Raw genomic sequence first — 24166 nt, 5'->3', positions numbered from 1 at the left:
GTGTCGAGTCTGATGTTGCTTGTGAAACTCCAAGCTGTTTGCAGAACCCAAGCTCTTTTGCAAACCAGGCAAGATAGGGGACTCTTCATTTTGTAGAACTATCTGAATTTGGAGACAAGGGGAGAGCCCCAGGTTTCAGCCTTAAGACCTCAATTCTGGTCCCAGCTCTGTAACAACATTGCTGTGGGACTTGGAGAAAGCCCTTTCTCTTCCCTGGGCCTCAGTCTTCTCATCTGTTAAATGGAGATGCTGACATCAAATGGCCCAACCTCAGGACTGTTCTGAGGATCACTGGGAAAATGTCCAGAAGATGGAGGTCAGGGCAGGGCACTGGGGGAAGAGGAAGAGTGGCAGAGGCTCCTTCCTAAAAAAGGTCCTAAACTACCACATCAGCACTGTTGTTCCCACTTCCCTCTGGCCTGGCAGCCAGGGAGCGGATATCTATAAATGAGCCCTTGGCCAGGCAGACAAGCAATGGCCTCCGTCTGAGCCTCAGTCATCCCTACCCCCAGAGGCTGTGCGGGGGTCAGAGCCCAAGCTGTGCCCACGTGATCCCATGCATGGCTCATTAGATCTGCCCAAGGGAGGCAGTATCATACTTACTTCAGCCATGAGGACTCTGACACTCAGAGAGGCCATGTGACTTGCCCAGGGCTACATGTCGAGGATACAGCCAGACTGGGGTCTGAGCCAAGGACAGCAAGGATGGCACTCAGAAGATCAGAGCCCAGAAGGAACTTGGAGCTCATTTAATTCAGTCCCTCACTTTTTCAGATTGGGAGACTGAGGCCAAGAGACCAGCAGGTTCTGCTACATTGTGACCATGGGGAAATCACAGTCTCTCCCTGGGCTTTGATATCTCCCTCTGGTGGAAAAGAAACAGAGCCCCCTCCTGCCAAGGCTTCGGGACTTTCCCACTGTTGGCATGGCTCCTGGATCAGAACACAGCAAATTTCCCAACTGGGTGAGAAGACAGGTCTGCAGGCAGGTAAGCGTCCAGCCTGGCCACTCAGCCCTATCCACCTTGGCTCAGCACAGCCACTGGCTCCTCCGGCCCATCCAGCCCCGTGCAGCCCCAGCTCTGCTCTCTGCAGCTAAAAGCTGGCCTGGAGTTTCTTCCTGGAGAAGCCCGTTTGCCCTAACAGCAGCCTTCCCCTGCGGCCAGCTGCCTCTAACTCTCACCAGCCTCTCCCTCCAGCCTGGAGAGAATACGTACTCTACTAGAAACTCTGCATGCACTGTGCCCAGACAGAGCATGAGTGTGGCAACAGATGGTTTCATCCTGACCCAATAAGAAGATCTCTGAGGCTCAGTTTCCTCATCTGCAGAGATGATGGGAAACCTCCCAGCAGGGCTGCACTAAACCCAACCATCTCACTCTGTCTTCAACTCTATATGCGTAGCTCTCCCAGGAGACTGTGAACTCTCTGGAGACCTAGCTGGGTGATCTGAGGTTGGTCTCTTGCTGTCTCTGATTCTCGGTACCCTTGTCTGTGAAATACCTTCCCAGGGCTGTCCGAGGGCTCAGATGAGTTGATGGATTAGTATTAGTGCTCACTAAGTCTGAGAGCTGAGCAGACACAAGCCGTTATTAATATGGTGATGATGGTAATGGCGATGACTCTTGTAGTTCTGGAGGCGGAGGATGAGGAAGAAGTAAATCAGGTGCATGCCAGGGCGGTCCGACCTCGCTGACAACCCCACTGACATGGGACTCAATTACCTCTGAGGTGGAAGGGAGTTCAAGGGTGAATTTGGGGCTCCCAGGCTGGTGGGGTGGCCTGTTGTTCCATGGTTGCTGCAGACTCTTCCTTCTCACAGGGTCCAGACTGGGCACTGGCTGGCTTGTGGCTCCCAACCCCAGCTGTAACTAACACATTGGCTTTGGTCAGGTCCTATTTCCTGCCTGGTCCTAGGTTTCCTTATTATAAAGTGGTCGTTCTGGGTCTCTTCCTGCTCTGCCCCATCTTTGGGGAAGGAACATGTGAGCTAATGGATGTACCACTGCTTTTGTAAAGTATCAAGTGTGGGACATGAGAGATTACAGTTATTAATAATTTTACTTCTGGGAGAGAGGACACAGGGGTAGGGGTGCAGCGGCGACGGAGAGGAGCAAGCCTTTGCCCCTGGCTGCAGGCGCCCCAGTGCCCTGCAGACTTTGTAACACTGCCCCCTGGGGGCCAGAGAGGAGATCTGCGCCCCTGGCTCCTCATTTAAGACTCTAGTGGCGGGGCGCCGGGGGTGGGGAGGAGGGGGCTGGAAAGGAGACTGTCAGAGGAGGCTGAAGTGGACAGGCCAGGGGAGGCAGTGGGTGCAGTCACTGCCTGTTCCCCTCTCTCCCTCTCCTCCACGCTCGTCTCTCAAACCAGCCTACTTCTTCGCGTTCTGCTGTCACTGCCCTGGTGCTGGCCACCAGCAGCTCTGGCCTGGGCAGTGTTCCAGCCTCTTGCCCATCTCCAGTCTCCATCTTGCTGTGAGCCAGAGGGGACTTTCCAGCCCTTAAATCTGACCGTGCCCCTCCCTGCTTGAAACCCTGCCCTGGCCCACACCCTGGGCCCTTAGGATCAACCTCTCTCTGAGCCTGATGTGGATGCCTACTACTCCTCTGTCTTCTCCCAGATTAGAAGTTCCACTTGCAATGAGAGGAAATTGTGGGTGGACAAGAACAAGGCTTTGGGGCAGGAGTACTGGTTTTTCCACTTGGTAGCTGTGTCACTTAATTTTTTGGGGTGGGGGAGGGGTGTGGTGGTGGTTTTCAGTCGCTCAGTCGTGTCTGACTCTTTTGCAGCACTCCAGGCTTCCCTGTCCTTCACCATCTCCTAAAGCTTGCTCAAACTCATGTTCATTGAGTTGGTGATGCCATCCAGCCATCTCATCCTCTGTTGTCCCCTTCTCCTCCTGCCCTCAATCTTTCCCAGGATCAGGGTCTTTTTCCAATGAGTCAGTTCTTTGCATCAGGTGGTCAAAGTATTGGAACTTCAGCATCAGCACCAGTCTTTCCAATGAATATTCAGGGTTGATTTCCTTTAGGATTGACTGGTTTGATCTCCTTGCAGTCCAAGGGACTCTCAAGAGTCTTCTCCAACACCACAATTCGAAAGCATCAATTCTTTGCCGCTTGGTCCAACTCTCACATCCATATGTGACTCCTGAAAAAAACCATAGCCTTCTGTGAGTGTGGTTACATATTTAAAACATGAAATTTACCCTATTAAACATTTTAAGTTTGTGGTTCAGTGACATTAAGTACATTTGCATTGTGGTAGAACCACCACCATCCATCTCCAGAACTTCTTCACCCTCTTCCAACAACACAAGAGAAGACTCTACACATGGACATCACCAGATGGTCAATACCAAAATCAGATTGATTATATTCTTTGCAGCCAAAGATGGAGAAGCTCTATACAGTCAGCAAAAATAAGACTGACTATGGCTCAGATCATGAATTCCTTATTGCAAAATTCAGGTTTAAATTGAAGAAAGTAAGGAAAGTTACTAGACCATTCAGGTATGACCTAAATCAAATCCCTTATGATTATACAGTGGAAGTGACAAATAGATTCAAGGGATTAGATGTGATAGACAGAGTACCTGAAAAACTATGGACGGAGATTCATGACATCATACAGGAGGCGGTGGTCAAGACCATCCCCAAGAAAAAGAAATGCAAAAAGGCAAAATGATGTCTAACAAAGACTTACAAATAGCTGAAAAAGAGAAGCTAAAGGTAAAGGAGAAAAGGAAAGAGATATCCATTTGAATGCAGAGTTCCAAACAATAGCAAGGAGAGATAAGAAAGCCTTCCTCAGTGATCATTGCAAAGAAATAGAGGAAAACAATAGAATGGGAAAGACTACAGATCTCTTCAAGAAAATTAGAGATACCAAGGGAATATTTCATGCAAATGTGGGCACAATAAAGGACAGAAATGGTATGGACCTAACCGAAGCAGAAGATATTCAGAAGAGGTGGCAAGAATACACAGAACTATACAAAAAAGATCTTCATGACCCAAATAATCACGGTGGTGTGATCACCCACCTAGAGCCAGACATCCTGGAATGCGAAGTCAAGTGGGCCTTAGGAAGCATCACTGCAAACAAAGCTAGTGGAGGTGATGAAATTCCAGTTGAGCTGTTTCAAATCCTAAAAGATGATGCTGTGAAAGTACTGTACTCAATAAGCCAGCAAATTTGGAAAACTCAGCAGTGGCCACAGGACTGGAAATGGTCAGTTTTCATTGTAATCCCAAAGAAAGGCAATGACAAAGAATGTTTAAACTACTGCACAGTTGCATTCATCATAGAGTCGGACACGACTGAAGTGACTTAGCAGCAGCAGCAGCAGCAGCAAAGTAATGCTCAAAATTCTCCAAGTGAGGCTTCAACAGTATGTGTACCATAAACTTTCAGATGTTCAAGCTGGATTTAGAAAAGGCAGAGGAGGAACCTGAGATCAAATTACCAACATCCATTGGATCATCAAAAAAGCAAGAGAATTTCTGAAAAACATCTACTTCTGCTTTATTGACTACGTCAAAACCTTTGACTGTATTTGGTCACAGCAAACTGGAAAATTCTTAAAGAGATAGGAATACCATTGGTTGGTTGGGAACATTGGTTCCCATTAACATTGGTTAACCAGTGATAATGCTACATGTCCTACCCTATACAGGTTAGTGTTGTGCAATGAGGTCTGAGGTACACATGCAAGTGATGTCCCAGTTCCACAGGCCAGGAGCGTGTGGTGAGACACGAACCATCACCACACTTCCCCTCACCTGAGGAGGCTTTCACGGCATTTCACACTTACTTCTGATGTGACAGATACTACAGCCCCCTCACCTGAGGAGGCTGTGAGAGTGGTGTGGGGTGCCCCTGACATGACCACTAAGCATAAATTCTCTACCTGAGGGGACTGTGACAGCAGTGTATGTGTACCTCAGACATGAATGATACCACCCCCCTCCTCACCAGTGGAGGCTGTCACAGCAGTTCAAGGGTACCTCAGAGGTGACTGATCACCTCAGGTCCCCTTACCTGGGGAGACAGTGACAGTGATGCACTTGTACCTAAGACCTGACCACCAGGCACATATCCCCTCGCTGTCACAGTACCTGTACCTCAGGCGGCCAATAGCACAACCCACTTCATCAGAGAAGGCTGTCCCCCCTCAGAGGGGAAGACATCTAAGGGGTGGCCTCTCAGTGACTATGGTGGTGATAATATAGAAATCTTCTTCACAGCACTTCACAGCTTGCAAAGAACTCTCACCTAGAGTGTCTCACTAAACCTTCACTCCAGCCAATATAGCCGCTACTGTTACCTACTGTTCATGAAGGGGAGACAAAGAGAAGTGATGTCATTGCCCAAGTGGAGGAGCTGGGATTTGAACTCAAGTGTGTGGCCCCCAAAGCCAATGGCACACTGCCTCCTGGTGGAAGAAACGATGGTGACAGTGATGAGTGTGCTGGAGGCCCCAGTGATGGCCCTGGATTCTGGACTCTCCTCCCCAGCACTCCAGGAGCCTCCTGCCCCCACCAGGAGGCAGCCCAGTCTCTCCCCCAGTGTATTTATAGCTTCCCTTTTCTCCTTGGCGCCTTCCTTTTCCAGCCTCTTGGATCTGTCGGAGCCTGACGCCAGGGAAGGTGAGGAGCAGTAGGGGCGAGACGGAGATAGACAGGGCGTCACTGACGACTTTCCAGGGCAGAGTGGCTTAGGCAGCTGGCCTCCACTGGGGGTGGGCGCAGGGCGGGGAGGAATTTAGAGGGCCAGGCTGTGCCTTCTGTTCGGAACTCGAAAATATTCCTGAGACGGGACATCCCTGGTGGCCCAGTGGTTAAGACTCCATCCTTCTACTGTAGGGAGCACAAGTTCAGTCCTTGGTCAGGGAAATAAGATCTTATATGCCACACAGTATGGCCACAAAAATAAATAAAATAATTTTTAAATAAAAAGGAACCTATAAATTTAAAAAAATGTTCCTGAGATACATGGACTCCTTCTGGAGACATTTCTGGGCCACCCCATCCACTTTCTTAGATGGAAGAGACTTGGACTGGGAATGTTATGGGCCTTCCCACAGTCCTGGGAGAGAGGCAGGGTCATGTTAACTGGGTGGAAGATGCTTCTGACAACTGACGGCCCCCTTTGCCTCTTCTCACCCTGTACCTCAGCAGTACAGAGCTTGCACAGAACAGACTCCCGCTCAACAGAAGAGGAAACAGAATCTCAGAGAGCTCCAAGCCAGGCTTGAACCCAAACTGGTCTGCCACCAGGGTCTGAGCACATATCCACTCTATGGCCTCCCAGACTCATTCAATGGAGAACAAACTCCATCTAAGACAGAGTAAGAGAAGCCAAGGAGAGAGAGAGTGAACATTTGGGAAACTGAGTAACTCTCTGCTCTGTAATACCTGTTCCTCTAACTTCAAAACCCTCAGAAGTTCTCCACACCCCATCCTCTGGCCAATAGCACAGTTTACAATTACATGGAGATTTTTCCACAAACTTTTTCTCATTTGTGTGGTTGGTTGGCTCAGAGGCTAGACTAAGAATTAGCAAACCTGAGATCTCGATTCTGCTTGTCCTGTGTGAATTGGGCAATTCCTTTCACCTCTGCACCTCAGTTTCCTCACCTGTCACATGGGGTTCTGAATTGTTTTTCAATTGGTGGGAAAGCCTCCATAGACCACAGAGTTCTGTGCCCCAGTGAGGACTATTAATATTGTTGTTCTCATATCTAGCAAAGCCCAGTGGTAGCTGCTAACCAGCCACTTGGGAGTCCCCAGAAAAGCAATACACAGGGCCCTGATAGAAGGGGGCCTCAGGGGACAGGACCCCAGCAGGCTAGGGATGAGGGCTTAGGGGACAAATGAAACCAGTTTCAGCCCCAGCCTGGTCCTCCCTACTGAGGTGACACTGGCCTGGGGAGAGGAAGGGGCAGCTGGAGTGGGCTGAGCTGCAGGTGAGCTGAGCCCCCCTCATGGAGACTTGAAGGCTACAGGGAAGTGCCCAGAGCCTGTCAGAGCCCAAGGAGGGACAAGGCTCTGGAAGGACATGGTTTAAGGGGCAGACAGTCAGGGACCTTCATCCCACAATGAGAGGGGCTCCAAGAGAAGGGAAATGGGCTAAACTCTTTCTGCCTCAATTTATAGCATTGCAGGCTGACTTCCCAGTTGGTGCTAGTGGTAAAGAACCTGCCTGCCAATGCAGGAGATGTAAGAGACATGGGTTCAATCCCTGAGTTGGGAAGATCCCCTGGAGGAGGGCATGGCAACCCGCTCCAGTACTCTTGCCTGGAGAATCTCATGAACAGAGGAACCTGGTGGGCTACATACAGTCCATGGAGTTGCAAAGAATAGCACGTGGCTGAAGGTACTGGGCATGTAGGCTGGCTGCTGACTCACTGACTGTGTGACCATGGCCAGGCACAGCCCCTCTCTAGGCCTCCTCCTCCCTATTAGCAACAGTAAGGGAGCAGGGCCAGAAGCTTTCACAGAATCAGGGTCTGATTCCACAGAACGCTGGAGGGAAAGCCCTGGGGGTGGTCAGGACAGTTCTGTGGAAACACTAAGTGAGGTGCCAGGCCCCACGGAGATGCTGGTTTTACAGGAGAGGAGCCGGCTCAGTCTCCAGCCCCAAGAAAGCCGCAGGCTGCTGAGGGAAACATGAATGATCCGGGCTGCCAGACAGGGGCGTGCCTCTTCTGTGGTGGACCCTTGGGAGCCCTGGGCAGGGAGTCGGGGATCTGACTTTCATCTCCTTGTGTGACCTTGATTGAGCAAGTCGCTCCCTTCTCTGAGTTACTTTATTGGATAAATGAGTGGAGGGCCATGGGAATTGGACTACCTTGCTTGCTTTTAAGGATCCTTCTGGCTCTGATATTCTGTGGCAGCCCTGCAAACCTCGCACAAACCTCACATAACCCACTTACGTGGGCTCAGTCGGGGGGAGAGAACAGCATCTCAGAAGTGAATCAGCTTCCCCGGAAATATGGTTTGTATTAATTTAGATGCTAAAACAAAAAAAGTAAAAATCCCTGCTGATTGTCCATTATAGGAAAAAGTTAAGTTGAACTTGGGTTAACCGTCTCATTCATTAATTCATTTATTTTAAAAGTATTTGTTGAGGGTTTGTTATGAGCTAGCTTCTACCAGGCACAAAGTGTACAGCAGTTTTACTCAGGATGGGTGCACTGACTGCCGTGACTTTTCTGCTTGCAGATGCATCCAGTCCACCTCTTCTTTAAGTCACTTCTTTCTTTTTTAAAAAATTTATTTGGCTGCATCAGGTCTTAGTTGCAGAATGTGGGATCTTTCCTTGCGTTGCAGACTCTCTAGTTGTAGCTCGCAGGCTCGGTAGTTGTGACACTCAGACTTAGTTCCCCCGCAGCATGAGGGGTCCTAGTTACCTCACCAGGGATCAAACCTGGGTCCCCTGCATTGCAAGGCTGTTTCTCAACCGCTGGACCACCAGGGAAGTCACTTCTTGAGAATAGCATTTTTTTTTTTACTAGTCACGCAGAGCCTCTGTTTAGTAACCAGTCCACTTGAAACTGTTTGAAAACACCCTCAGAACAAAAGAGAAATTCACAACTGTCTCTGATAGCAGTCTAAGAAACAGAGAGAGGAAAAGAAAAATTTTGGCCTATTTTTTTCCCAGGTGGAAACCAAAGCTTCTGAATCCTCCAAGTGGCCTGTCTTGGTGGAAAGAGTCTAAGACCAGATCCAGAGGCCTAGATTCCAGGACCAAGGCTGGTGCAGACTAGCTGTTGACCTGAGGCTGCTCCCCATTCCCACCCCAGCCTGAAGATTCATTTGTGAAAGAAAGGGTCAGGGACTCAACTGTCTGCAAGCAATTTTTCGTGCTTACATAATCTTTGACACAAGAACGTTTTGTTAGAAGAGGGAGAGATGCTGGAGATGGTTCTGGAAAATCAAGTGGATCTGCTCCAGGGGTTCCTGGGGCAGAGAGGCAGTGAACATCAATGTAACCTGGCCTTGGATTGCTCAGTCAAGGTGAAGGGTGAGTCAACACTGCCATTGGCTCAGTTCTGAGGGTTGGAAAGTCTCACTCAGGGGGGCTTGGGCTGCCACGCATCCTCAGTAGCTTTCTTCAGTGGTCCTAGGAGCGGACTTACTCTCTGCAAAGGGCTTGGCCTTCTCTCCTGACACTGCTTCTGAGATGTTTTAGTCCTCTGTGGTGCACTCTGGACTGGGGCCCAGGCAGTGGGCATGAAGTGGCTAAACAGTGATATCTGCTGAGCTGCAGCAGCCTGATGTGGGGAAGACCATGGAGTAGTCCAGGAAGTGCGTGGGAGTCTGGTTTTTTCTTTTTTTCCCAATAGGTGGAGAATCCATGTTCCACTTGGATTCACTGGGGAAATGACTCCTTTTACCAAAGGCATATAAAATGCTTCTACCTTTGTAGGGAGATTAACATCCCAGTTTGCCAGGGACTAAGGGATTTCCTGGGACATGGCACTAGCAGTGCTAAAACCAGGCAGATCTGGGCAGAGCAGGATGGTTGGTCCCTGGACACGACGAAGAGACAGGATCCAAGGACAGGTCCCAGGGCATTCATGTTAGACTGAGACAGACAGAGCCCCAGCAGCAGCTGCATGGAAAGAGGAGCTGTTCTCAGCTGAAGCAGATGGCATTTTGTAGTGGTCCTTGAGGAAAGCAGCTGTCTGTATCAATAAGACATCATAGAAAGGGAATCCTCCAAGTTCTGATTAATGTCACTCAGTTATATTACTTTTTTTTCCCCCCCAGTTCACATTCTCTTTATTTATTTTTTTTTGTGTGTGTGTTAAAAGGTATGTTTATTTATTTATTTATTTATTTTCATTTATTTTTATTAGTTGGAGGCTAATTACTTTACAATATTGTACTGGTAAGACCCAGAGGAATCGGGTGGAGAGGGAGGTGGGAGGGGGGATCGGAATGGGGAATACATGTAAATCCATGGCTGATTCATGTCAATGTATGGCAAAAAACACTACAATATTGTAAAGTTATATTACTTTTTAAAAAGAACCAATGGACCTAGGGTCAGACAGTTGCTTAAAGGTTTTTAATATAGCTCCCATCTAAATATTAAACTTCCTCTGCACCATTTTAGCCAAAAAGACCCCAGCTTTGCATACCTCTAGTTATATGGAATTTGCTCATTTTCAAGCCAGTCTTTTGCCACATGGGATAATGCAGATTGTAAGAAACTTGTTTCATGTGTGGGACTCTCTGCATCCCTGGAGCTGCTCACACTGCCCCCAGTTCTTGGTGTGTGTTCTACCTGTCCTTTGACAGCCCTTCAGGGGTTTATGTTCATTTCTCTTCCCCACCAGACAGGACCAGCTTTGCAACCAGTGCTCCTTAGACAACTCACCATCCTGGGCATCTTAGTCGTGCAATGAAATTCTAGACACAAAGAAACTGTTAGGATTGAAATCCATGGTTGGAAGGAAAAAGATACGTGTTTCAGTTGGCATTTTCATGCTTGTTCTGGTTAACAGGAATGTATTGATATTTCCAGTGTCTGTCTGCTGATATCCAGCATCAACTCACAACGGAAGCCACCTGCAATGGATCAAAGGGCTCCTCACCTGTCTTCTACTTGGTGGGCATCCCCTCTCTGCCTGAATCCCTCTTCCTCCTTGTCTTTGTCATTTTCCTCTTAATCTGCTTGCTCATCCTGGTGGGAAATGCCCTGATCCTGGTGGCCGTAGTGATAGAGCCCAGCCTTCACAAGCCCATGTACTTCTTCCTGATCAACCTCTCAGCCCTGGACATCCTCTCCACTACAACCACCATCCCCAAGATGCTGTCCCTATTCCTGTTTGGGGACCACTACCTCAGCTTCTCTGCCTGCTTCCTGCAGATGTGCCTTTTCCATGGCCTTAACTGCTCTGAAGCCTTCATCCTGGTGGTCATGGCCTATGACCGCTATGTGGCTGTCTGCCGCCCACTGCACTACCCTGTACTCATGACCCCATAGACCAATGCTGCCCTGGCAGCCAGTGCCTGGCTCACTGCCCTCCTTCTGCCCATCCCAGCAGTGGTGCAGACCTCCCACATGACTTTTGAAAACATTGCTCACATCTACCACTGCTTCTGTGACCACTTTGCTGTGGTCCAAGCCTCCTGCTCTGACACCACACCCCAGACCTTCATGGGCTTCTGCATCGCCATGGTGGTGTCCTTCCTGCCCCTTCTCCTGGTGCTTCTCTCCTATGCCCACATTCTGGCCTCAGTGCTTCGCATCAGCTCCCGAGAAGGACGCTCCAAAGCCTTCTCCACTTGCAGCTCCCACCTCCTGGTGGTTGGCACTTACTACTCATCCATTGCCATAGCCTATGTGGCCTACAGGGCTGAACTGCCCCTTGACTTCCACATAGTGGGCAACGTGGTGTTTGCTATTCTCACACCTGTCCTCAACCCTCTCATCTACACGCTGAGGAACAAGGATGTCAAAGCAGCCATCACCAAAATAGCATGTCCCCAGAATCTAGGGAATTCTAGGGCCCTTGATCCTTAGTTACAACTAATTCAGCTCCCTGGACACAAATGACAGTGCCCAGTACAGAATAAACACAATAAATGTTTTTAAATGAATTATAGCAACCCAAATTGACTTCATTTGGTTGATCAGACACCTAAAACCTGGTCCTCAAACAATGGATCAAGAAGTCTTCCCACTGGTGCCACAGAATAATTGATTTTCACAATTTCCCCCAGTCATTAACATGATGAATAAAATTTGATCATCCAGTGATTCATATTAAAAATCTTTACTTGATCTGCAGGAGACAGAAATAAACCAGACCTATTTGCTGCTCCCATGGTATTTATCATTTAACTGGAGAGTCAGACCCATAGAAGTAGTATAAGGCAATATGACAGAGAGAAGCAACAGGGGAGGGGACTGAAGGAGCCAAGAAGTTAGCATTTGATTCAATGTTAACATTTTCCTGTAAGTTCTTCTATTTTGGGCATTGATATCACTTGTTTGTTAGCAAATATTCATGAGTCAGCAGTACAGTTGGGTGAGAGGCTTGAGAAGATTGCATAAGGAAACCACTAGCTTCTCCAGTCAAGGAGTGGTCACAGGGTCTGTGTTCTTGTCCAACGGAATGGATCCGTTTTCAGCTTGGATGTCCATTAAAAAGGGATGCTTCCTGCCAAGAACTGGTGGGTGGAAGTTAGAGTGGCTCCACTCATCAGTGACCCAACTGGGGAAATTTGTGTTTCCAGTCCTGATGACTCTGGCTTCTGTGGATTAAGCAGTCCTGATTCAACTGGAGACACAATAAATCTCACTAAATGTAAAGCTACACCTTCTGCCTGGTCATTTTAAGCTCACTGTGAGAGTAGACCAGCAGTCACAAAGAGGAGTTACCGTGTTTACAAGGGCAATTTACCATGATCTTCAGGAGGAAAGAAAACTGCTCTTCCACAATGGGGACTGGGAGGTTGGCACTCAGGCAAGTAAGCATTTCTTATTTCTGCCAACTCTAACTCTTAGTGGACCATGAAAACAACCATAGCATGATGAGGCATAGCAACCAGGGGTTCAGAACTGACATGGACGAGGATCTGGATCATGCTAGAAGGGACTCCATCTAGATCCACTGAAATGATTGAATGTGAAGGAAAAGGGGAAGGGGAGCTAGAATGGGTGAAAGAGGAGGGAGAAGAGGAGGATTGCTTGCAGCCTTGGGACTGACTGCAGCCGCAGGGGCAGTTGTTAATTCAACTAATCTTTTTCTTGGAAATTTCCCTTGAAAATGTGACCAGTCAGAATTCTGGAAACCCTATGTCCAAATGGAGTGAACCTATGAAAAATGAATGAATCTAGGACTTTCCTGTGGTCTAGTTGCCAAGACTTTGCCTTCTAGTGCAGAGGATGTAGGTTCAATCCCTGGTAGGGGAGACTAAAATCCCACATGCCTCACAGGCAAAAAAACAAAACAAAAGGAAACAATATTATAACAAACTCAGTGAAGACTTTTACAATGGTCCATGTTAGAAAAACTTTTTAAAAAGTGAATGCATCTGAGAGGTTCAAGGGATAGACTGGAGTAGACAGTGGTCTGTCCTCTAGCAGCTGAGTGCTGGCTGCTAACAACTCACACACATATACCCTAAGATAGCGGCATGGTGACCCTGACCCTCAGTGCTTTCCCTTTGGGGGGAAAGGGAATAAGAGAGCAACTTTATAAGTAGAACAAACCAACTACTGGGTACTAAGCAGTCAAAGCTTGGATGCCAGCTATTGACATCCTATAGAAGTACAGTATCTATAAAGCCAGCTGTTAGGCATCTAGAGACCCTAAGAGCCCATGAAAAGTGCATCTTTCCCTGCAGGAGAAGAACATCACTATTCCCCTGGGAAACTGAATGTATGCAGGCAGCCTCTTCCCTGGGTATTGCTAGAAAATGCAAACAAAACTCTTGGAGTAATTTTCCATAATTGTGTTTCACTCCAAATACCCTATGTCTGTTATCTCATTCAGTTCAGTTCAGTCGCTCAGTCATGTCTGACTCTGCGACCCCATGAACCACAGCATGCCAGGCCTCCCTGCCCATCACCAACTCCAGGAGTTTACTCAAACTCATGTCCATTGAGTCGATAATGCCATCCAACCACCTCATCCTTTTCTTTTCCCACCTTCAATCTTTCCCAGCATCAGTCTTTTCAAATGAGTCAGTTCTTCGCATCAGGTGACCAAAGTATTGGAGTTTAAGCTTCAACATCAGTCCTTCCAATGAATATTCAAGACTGTTTTCTTTTAGGATGGACTGGTTGGATCTCCTTGCAGTCCAATGGACTTCAAGGAGTCTTCTCCAACACCACAGTTCAAAAGCATCAATTCTTCATCACTCAGCTTTCTTTATAGTCCAACTCTCACATCCATACATGACTACTGGAAAGACCATAGCCTTGACTAGATAGACCTTTGTTGACAAAGTATGTCTCTGCTTTTTAATATGCTGTCTAGCTTGGTCGTACCTTTTCTTCCAAGGAGTAAGTGTCTTTTAATTTCATGGCCGCAGTCACCATCTGCAGTGATTTTGGAGCCCAAGAAAATAAAGTCAGCCACTGTTTCTACTGTTTCCCCATCTATTTGCCATGAAGTGATGGGACCAGATGCCCTATTCTTAGTTTTCTGAATGTTGAGCTTTAAGCCAACTTTTTCACTCTCCTCTTTCACTTTCATCAAGAGGCTCTTTAGTTCTTCTTCACTTTCTGCCATAAGGGTGGTGTCATCTGTATATCTGAGGTTATTGATATTTCTCCTGGCAATCTTGATTCCAGCTTGTGCTTCATCCAACCCAGGTTTCTCATGATGTACTCTGCATATAAGTTAAATAAGCAGGGTGACGATATACAGCCTTGACATATTCCTTTTCCTATTTGGAACCAGTCTGTTGTTCCATGTCCAGTTCTAACTGTTGCTTCCTGACCTGCATACAGATTTCTCAAGAGGCAGGTCAGGTGGTCTGGTAATCCCATCTCTTTCAGAATTTTCCACAGTTTGTGATGATCCACACAGTCAAAGGCCTTGGCATAGTCAATAAAGCAGAAATAGGTGTTTTTCTGGAACTCTCTTGCTTTTTCCATGATCCAACAAATGTTGGCAATTTAATCTCTGGTTCTTCTGCCTTTTCTAAAACCAACTTGAACATCTGAAAGTTCATGGTTCACATATTGTTGAAGCCTGGCTTGGAGAATTTTGAGCATTACTTTACTAGCGTGTGAGATGAGTGCAGTTGTGCAGTAGTTTGAGCATTCATTGGCATTGCTTTTCTTTGGGATTGGAATGAAAACCGACCTTTTCCAGTCCTGTGGCCACTGATGAGTTTTCCAAATTTGCTGGCTTATTGAGTGCAGCACTTTCACAGCATCATCTTTTAGGATTTGAAACAGCTCAAGTGGAATTCCATCACCTGCACTAGCTTTGTTCATAGTGATGCTTCCTAAGGCCCACTTGACTTTGCATTCCAGGATGTCTGGCTCTAGGTGAGTGATCACACCATCATGATTATCTGGGTCATGAAGATCTTTTTTGTATAGTTCTTCTGTGTATTCTTGCCAGCTCTTCTGAATATCTTCTGCTTCTGTTAGATCCATACCATTTCTGATCTTTATCCCGCCCATCTTTGCATGAAATATTCCCTTGGTATCTCTAATTTTCTTGAAGAGATCTGTAGTCTTTCCCATTCTATTGTTTTCCTCTATTTCTTTGCACTGATCAGTGAGGAAGGCTTTCTTATCTCTCCTTGCTATTGTTTGGAACTCTGCATTCAAATGGGTTTATCTTTCCTTTTCTCCTTTGCTTTTGCTTCTCTTCTTTTCACAGCTATTTGTAAGGTCTCCTTAGACAGCCATTTTGCTTTTTTGCATTTCTTTTCCTTGGGGATGGTCTTGATCCCTGTCTCCTATACAATGTCACGAACCTTTGTCCATAGTTTATCAGGCATTCTGTCTATCAGATCTATTCCTTACTTCCATGGTATAACCATAAAGGATTTGATTTAGGTCATACCTGAATGGTCTAGTGGTTTTCCCTACTTTCTTCAATTTAAGTTATCTCATTAAATTCTCTCAACAACTCTATGAGATGGGTAATATTGTTATGTTCCATTTTATAGATGGAGAAACTCAGACTCAGAGTTAAAGTAACTTGCTTAAGTGACATGCTGTGATTAGTCACTCAGTTGTTTCTGACTCTTTGCGACCCCATGGATTAGCCCTTCAGGCTCCTCCATACATGGGGATTCTCCAGGCAGGAATTCTGGGGTGGGTTGCCATGCCCTCTTCCAGGGGATCTTCCCAACCCAAGGATTGAACCCAGGTCTCCCACATTGCTGGCAGATTTTTACTGTCTGAGCCCCCAGGGAAGTCCAAGAATACTGGAGTGGGGAGCCTGTCCCCTCTCTAGGGGATCTTCCCAACCATAGCTAAAATATATTAGAACTGGTATTCAAACCCAGGACCCTTTTTAGACCCTCTGCCCTGACCCATATGCAGAGTACGGTCCTGGGGATGAAGTTCTGGATCTGCCATGTAGCTTTAATATTAAACATTAGCATAAGCATCAATAAGTCATTTCACTTCTCTGGACCTCAATTTCCTCGTCTTGACCTGCCTGTCTCCCTTGGCTGTTCTGGGGACCAAATGGAATAATGTCAGTAAAAGCTGCCCCATTGGTTGTAAAGTTCTGGAACCCATGAGGGCTATTAACAATGTTGTTCTCACTATCGGCAAATCTCAGAGGTAAATCCCATCCCAACATAAACTCTAGGAGGGGCCAAGAAGTCAATCCTGGGTGAGTAGGGATTCAATCCCTGCCTCGAGGGAGAGTACTCCAGCAGGCCTGGCTGAAAGGGAGGGTTAGGGGTTTAATTAGCCACAGCCCATCTGCTACCAGGCTCTTCTCTGCCAGCCAGGTTGGAAGACACATAGGGGACACCACGAGAGGCATCAAGGTAGACAGGACTTGGCAGGTGAGTTAGCTGAGGGTGATGTGCCAGAGCTCAGCAAAGACCAGAGTGTGGAGACAGGGCAAGGATGTGGGAAGGGGGGCTAGAACTGGGACCAGGGATCAGGAAGACTAGTTGGATATGCACAACAGGCAGGCACCCAGGAGCCAGGTCTGCTGTGTGTATGTGGGCTGTGGGACCTTGGACCACATACCCTGTCAGCTCTATGTGCTCAGAGGTGGGATTCAAACTGTCCTGGTCAAGGCCTTCCATGGAAAAGCAAGGCTGATGGCAGCAGTAACATTGGAGACACTAGCCTGCTTGGGGTTTATAGTTGTTCCAGGTTCTTGTGTAGCATTGCTTAAGTATTCTCTCTGCAGGACTCAGCAACCCCAGGGGGTCACTGATGAAGGAAATGAGCTGCAGTTAGGAGCTGGGATGGGAATCTGGTCCTTTCTGACTCACAGTGCACACACTTGACCACTAAGGCCCTCAGGACATGCTGAAGATAAAGCCCCTGGCTGGCAGCAGGTGCTCACTAGCTGGGAGAGCCCTCACCCTCGCCCTCTCCCTTTGGGTCATGGACCATGTGAAATGTGCTCTGCCAGACACAGAGCAGACACTTGGAAAAGGGTTCATCAGATTAGAAACCCCTCGGAGTTCTTTTCCCCTAAACCCATCACTACACAGATGAGAAAACCAAGTGCTGGAGGATGGAGGGAATGAAAAGTTTCCGCCAAATTGAGAAGGCATTCTGAGACTGTAAAACGAGGCAGGCAGCTCCATATGATCAATGGATCTTTTTATTATAGGGTAACTTACAAGGTGGTTTTATTATAGGGTAACATCAGGATCAAGTAGACAACAATCTGGAAGCATTCATAGCTGCACTATGCACCATGGAGGGGCCACTGGGACAATTTTATAGTTAATCTAGGGCATGGGGGTAAGTGCTTGGAGACAGGATATGCATTCCTAAATCAAGATTAATGACTGGATGACTGGTCTCGTGAGTGCCGGGAGTACATCACGGAAGATTTCCAGCATTGTTTGGGGACTAACAGCATAGAGGCCACATGATCCTAATTATTAAGCAACATTTGTTTTTTTTTTTTAATTATTAAGCAATATTTGTTAACTACAAAGCCCTTGATAACAGAGAAGTGGTTTACTGCACAGTACAATCTTGGTTAGGGTCAGTGGAAGGACGGGAGACACTGAAAGGGGCCAAGATGGTGTCGGTTTTGTTAACAGCCATACACCAGAGTCACAAGAAGTGAGTGGCAGAGCTGGTCCAGGAGCCAGGACTTCTGGTTGCTAAAGGCAGGGTTCTTCTATAGTAGGCTGGCTCCAGAATGACCTGTGCTCTTGCCCCTCACCAACCATTGCCTTAAACAAGGGTCTTGTTCCATATGCTGAAGGGAACAACTACTCCCTGGCAAGGTTGGATGATGGGAGAAGATGATGCACATGAAGCAAAGCATCAGGTTAGATCCTTGGTGATTCTCTATCCTTCCCTGTCCCCACCTGCACTGTAACATTCTCCTAGACAATCCCAACAGGGAGGACCTGCTGGGGCAAGTTCTGTGCCCTGGGAAATAGTACCTATTAGGTCCTGGTGGCTCAGCAGTAAAGAATTCGCCCGCAATGCAGGAGATGCAGGTTTGATTCCTGGATCAGCAAGATCTCCTAGAGAAGGAAATGGCAAGCCACTCCAGTATTCTTGCCTGGGAAACCCCACAAATGGAGGAGCTGGGAGGGCTACAGACCACGTGATCACAAAGAGTCGGACACGACTAAGCGATTAAGAACAGCAACAAAAGACCCTAAGCACAGGACTGCATCCCTCAGATGTGGTGCACAGTCCAAAACAAAATGAGAACCTAATGTGTAAAATAGTGTAAGAAAGTCCAGCTAACTCTAGATATTTCCTAAGATCACCAGCTGAACTGTGCTTTGAAAGATTAAATGTCAAATTCTTTCCAAGAGTATTCTTGGTGCCCCTGCTTGGCTGGTGACCCAGCATATGCCTAGTCTGCCTGTTGGACAGTCCAGCACCAGTTGATGTGAAAAACCGCGTGCCACCTCTCCTTTGGGGGTCTCAGCATCCCTCTCTCCATCTGCAAGGGGGAAGGGAACTTGATCTGATGGCTCCCTTAGGGCCATGCTGGCTTCGGCTCCCTGCCTTTCTGCCCCTCCAGTCCCCTGCTCTGCCTCACCCAGGGCCAGCAGCCATAATTGCTTCTCTGAGAGCAGAAATGTCCAGGGCAGTGCAATCTACATTCCTTCAGGTGTGAAAAAAACCTGGTGACCATACTTGTTGGACCAAGGTTCTGGTTAACTGAGAGTGAATGCTTTAACGTGGAGACAATCAGGTCAGTCTCTTGCCAGGTCCTTGGTGTGACCTCTGAGATTCTCTTTCCAGGAGCACACACACAGGACAGCTGTCCCTCCCGTGCTCATTTGAGACAATGCAGTTGCCAGTCCCCACGTCCAAATCTAGAAGCCAGGCTGTACAATCCAAATCCATCTCAGAGCAAACTAGTGCATTTTTAACAGGTGGGCAAGATGTGTTGGAATTGAAGATTTAAAAAACCTTTTTGTTTCAGTCTGACATTCTATGATTGTAGGACATGAGAGGTGTTTGTAGCTAGTCTGTTTTGCATTTATTTCAGAAAAGAAAGAAAGTAGCTATTGTTCCTAAGAATTTCAAGGAAAATTGCTTGATGACATCAAAAGAGTTCAAAGAGCAGTGATAGAGTTGTAAATATAAAACTACCTGGACCGCTCATTAGAGGCTCATCCTGAAGTAGGGATGAGCCAAAATTGCCCCAGCAGTCCCTGAATTGACCCCAGCACACATTTAACGAACAACTTATGGTATGAGGTTTTTGTATTTGGGCAGCTACAGTTTTCAGTTCTCTGGGTCCTTTCTAGCTCTCATGACAGCTCCTTGTGTCTTTTCAGCTGGTATTTGGAGGAGCCCACAGCACTGTTGGCATCAAAGAGCTAAATACAACACTGGCTGGGCAGTGGCAGCCAGGAGGAAGGATGTTGACAGACCCTAAAGGAGGAGAAGATGCCCCGTCAGCTTGGGCTCCATCAGGAAGAAGGCAGTCCCTCTGAAGGCATGGGTCCTTCCCATCACTGAAACATGAGTGAGAGAGCACCCAGAGAACTTGGCAGGGAGAGAAATCAGCAGAGTTGCTGAACCCAGAAAATGAAAGGGGAGCCCTTCCCTGGGTAATGAGTAGCCTGGGCAAGCAGCATGCTGCAGAAAATATTGGAAAAGTCAGCTCTTTCTAGTGATGTGGTAGAGTGATATCACTTAGTAGAACCTGAAACAAGAGCAGAAGAAGAAGTAATGACGTAGGAATCTTAAGCGATCATCTAAGATCTGATGCTCAAAAGATACTGTAGGACGTGGAGCAGAGAAGGAACAGTAGCTCTTTCAAGGCACTTATCATAGCTATAACTAATCATTAACCAAGTGATTGGCTTTTAAAAAAATATTTTTTTATTTATTTGGCTCTTCTGGGTCTCAGTTGCCACATAGGGAATCTTCGTCTTAGTATCTGGGATCTAGTCCCCTGACCAGGGATTGAATTCAGGCCCTCTGCACTGGGAGTACAGAGTCTTAACCACTGGACCACCAGGGAAATCCTATGTGGTTTGCTTTTAAACCCACCATCCTTCTACTAGAATTTAAGCCTTGTAAAGGCAGGGACCTTATGTGCCTTATTTACCTTCTCACGGCCTTGTGCATTGTAGGTACTTACTAAATACATTATGGAAGAAGGAAGGAGTAAATTGTGGGTTAAGATGGAAGAATGATAGCCCCAGTCCTTCAAACTCAGTCATAAATGATTTGGATTGCAATCATTGTAGAGTGAACTATACAGAATTCTCCTTCCAAACTTCTGTTTTATCTAGTTTCCAGATGCTCTGACTGCCTGTCACCCTGGCATATAGCTCTCTCCCACCATGTATGCCTCAGCCTGTAATGGGTCAAAAGACTCTTCACCCATCTTCTACCTGGTGGGCATCCCCTCTCTACAGGATGTCTTCTTTCTCCCTGTCTTCTTCACCTTCTTGTCCTTTTACCTGCTTATCCTGGTGGGTAATGCCCTGATCCTGGTGGCCATGGTGATAGAGCCTAGACTCCATAAACCCATGTACTTCTTCCTGATTAACCTCTCAGCCCTGGACATCCTCTTCACCACATCCACTGTCCCCAAGATGCTATCCCTCCTCTTACTTGGGGACCACTACCTCAGCTTCTCTGCCTGCTTCCTGCAGATGTGCCTTTTCCATGGCCTTAACTGCTCTGAAGCCTTCATCCTGGTGGTCATGGCCTATGACCGCTATGTGGCTGTCTGCCGCCCACTGCACTACCCTGTACTCATGACCCCACAGACCAGTGCTGCCCTGGCAGCCAGTGCCTGGCTCACTGCCCTCCTTCTGCCCATCCCAGCAGTGGTGCAGACCTCCCACATGACTTTTGACAGCACTGTTTACATATACAACTGCTTCTGTGACCACTTAGCTGTGGTCCAAGCCTCCTGCTCTGACACCACCCCCCAGACCTTCATGGGCTTCTGCATCGCCATGGTGGTATCCTTCCTGCCCCTTCTCCTGGTGCTTCTCTCCTATGCCCACATTCTGGCCTCAGTGCTTCGCATCAGCTCCCGAGAAGGACGCTCCAAAGCCTTCTCCACTTGCAGCTCCCACCTCCTGGTGGTTGGCACTTACTACTCATCCATTGCCATAGCCTATGTGGCCTACAGGGCTGACCTACCCCTTGACTTCCACATAGTGGGCAATGTGGTGTTTGCTATTCTCACACCTGTCCTCAACCCTCTCATCTACACGCTGAGGAACAAGGATGTCAAAGCAGCCATCACCAAAATAGCATGTCCTCAAGACCTAGGGCATCATGAGGACCTTTGATCCTTAGATATAGTTAATCCTGCACCCAGGATACCTGTGTGTTAAGAAGAGAGAATGCCATAAAAAAATTTTTTTGAAGGAAAGAATGACTTATAGCAAGACCAAAAATGCACTATTGGAGCTTCCCTTTCCAAAATTAATGAAAAGCTAAGTAATGAAATCAATCCTTTTGTGGAAAGAAATAAGAATGTCAGATACAGTGTGTAAAGTATCTTCTTAAAAGTATCAATTAGATTTTTTAACATAATAGGTCTAAAGTAAGAATAAAGACAGGAATGCAGACAAAGTAGTTATTAAGACATAGATGGACATGTAGATCAATGAAACACAGCAGAGAGCCCAGAAACAGACCCTTGAATAGATGGGCAATTGATATATAAGTGACACTGTAGGTCAGTGTATGATAGTATTATAACTATCAGATATCCACTTGTCAAAAGATGAAATTTGTCTCTTACCTCAAACATACATAAAAATTAATCCCAGAGTCCTTAAAAAACTGGAAATAGAACTGCCATATGACCCAGCAATCCCACTCCTGGGCATACACACCAAGGAAACCAGATCTGAAAGAGACACGTGCACCCCAATGTTCATCGCAGCACTGTTTATAATTGCCAGGACATGGAAGCAACCTTGATGCCCATCAGCAGATGAATGGATAAGGAAGCTATGGTACATATACACAATGGAATATTACTCAGCCATTAAAAAGAATTCATTTGAATCAGTTCTAATGAGATGGATGAAACTGGAGCCCATTATACAGAGTGAAGTAAGCCAGAAAGAAAAAGACCGATACAGTATACTAACGCATATATATGGAATTTAAAAAGATGGCAACAATAACCCTATATGCAAAGCAAAAAAAGAGACACAGATGTACAGAACAGACTTTGGGACTCTGTAGGAGAAGGCGAGGGTGGGATGTTCTGAGAGAATAGCATTGAAACAAGTATACTATCAAGGGTGAAACAGATCACCAGCCCAGGTTGGATGCATGAGACAAGTGCTCAGGGCTGGTGCACTGGGAAGACCCAGAGGGATGAGATGGGGAGGGAGGCGGGAGGGGGGATCGGGATGGGGAACACAAGTAAATCCATGGCTGATTCATGTCAATGTATGACAAAAACCACTACAATATTGTAAAGTAATTAGCTTTCAACTAATAAAAATAAATGAAAAAATTAAAAAAAAACAAAAAAATCTATTTGGTAAATAAAAAAATTAAAAATAAAAACAGTTTCTTGGTCAAAAAAAAATTAATCTCAACCTAAATAGGAAAGGTGGAACTATACAATTGTGTAGGAGACTATAGTCCTGATCTTGGAGAAGGAAAGTATTTCTTAAGTAAGATTTTTAAAACTCTAAATGTAGAGAAAAAAAACATAAATTTGACTGCCTTAAAATGTAATATTTCTATTCATCCAAAGGCACCAAAAAGAGACTGGAAAGCCAGGCTACAGAACAAAAGAAGTTATTTCTTATGTATATTATCAACAAAAAGACTCAAGATTCATAGCCAGGATATACAGAAAATCAACTCAATTTTTTAAACAGGTAGTCAAGCCATAAAAAAAAAATACTGCTAGAGCAAAATACTGCACAAAAGGGAATAAACAAATGTCCAATAAATATAAGAAAATGTGCTCAAGCTCTTTAGTAATAGAAGTGTAAATTACAACAGCAAATAGTTACCACTAGAAACCAATCAGACTGGCTAAAATGCCAAAGTCTGGTAAATATGATACCCGGGTTGGCTCGGATGTGGATGGATGGAGCTCTCATACACCGAGAGTGGGAATGCTAATTGGTACAGCCATTTTGGAAAATACTTTATCATTCTCTTATGATATTGAAGACACACATATTCTACGATCTAGCAACAGCAGCATTTCCCCAATTTGTGAAATGTTCCTAAAATGTAACACTATATGCCAATAAAATATGAAGGAATTACATACACTTGCAACAAGCTAGAAGAATCTCACAGTATTGAAAGAATCACAACTCAAAAGGACACATGTGATAATGATTTCAGTTGTATAAAGCTTAAAGACAGGCAAAGCTAAATACATTTTTTATTAATGCATACAGACATCATTAACTATGAAGAAAAGAGAAGGCATATTTATTACAAACATCAAAATCATGGTTATTTCTGTAGGATAAGGAGAGGGTTGTTCTCAGAGACAGCTGCCAAGGAGCTTATGAGGTGTTGTCAATGTTTCATTCTCTGCTAAGTGATGGTGACATGAATATTTTCTTTACAATTAAACTATATATTTAGGCTTTATACAGTTCTGCTCTGTATAAATATTGTATCTCACTATAACCTCTGACAAGGCATCATTCCATTGGGCAGAGTTTCCGATAGTAGTTCTCAATGTTTGGTCCAAGTCTTCCCATGGGTACAATGGATGTTGGTGGTTTTCACATCCATGGTAAGCATCAAGCTGCTGAATATAATTTTCTTCATTTGTCCACTCATTTAAGAAGTCTTTTCTGAGCATCTGGGAAGTATTAATCTATATAGTGGGCTTCCCAGGTGGTGCTAGTGGTAAAGAATCTTCCTGCCAATGCAGGAGACATAAGAGGAGTGGGTTCAATCTTTGGGTTGACAAGATCCCTTGTAGCCCACTCCAGTATCCTTGCCTGAAGAATCCCATGGACAGAGGAGCCTGGCGGGCTACAGTCCATAGGGTCACAAAGAATTGGACACAACTG

General features: G+C 46.3%; 1 protein-coding gene and 1 pseudogene across 2 annotated transcripts; both read left to right on the top strand.

The window, feature by feature from the left end:
• The first annotated feature begins 554 nt into the window (after positions 1-554).
• Positions 555-22017, top strand: LOC122696964 (olfactory receptor 2AT4-like). 2 transcript variants are annotated; one of them, XR_006341965.1, is made up of 2 exons: positions 555-988; positions 8667-8994. XR_006341965.1 is itself a non-coding variant. In XM_043907221.1 (2 exons), exon 2 carries the CDS (start codon positions 20474-20476, stop codon positions 21437-21439), a length of 966 nt encoding a protein of 321 aa, XP_043763156.1. In that variant the 5' UTR covers positions 555-988; positions 19457-20473; the 3' UTR covers positions 21440-22017. The 2 variants fall into 2 exon arrangements, 1 of the variants encoding a protein (XP_043763156.1); XM_043907221.1 differs by lacking the exon at positions 8667-8994 and adding an exon at positions 19457-22017.
• LOC122702502 lies at positions 10208-11540 on the top strand (annotated as a pseudogene).
• Positions 22018-24166: the final 2149 nt, after the last annotated feature.

This window comes from Cervus elaphus, chromosome 1 (genome assembly GCF_910594005.1).
Source record: "Cervus elaphus chromosome 1, mCerEla1.1, whole genome shotgun sequence".
NCBI lineage: Eukaryota > Metazoa > Chordata > Mammalia > Artiodactyla > Cervidae > Cervus > Cervus elaphus.
The sequence above is the reverse complement of the archived record's forward strand: the minus strand, read 5'-3'. Positions and strand labels throughout refer to the sequence as shown.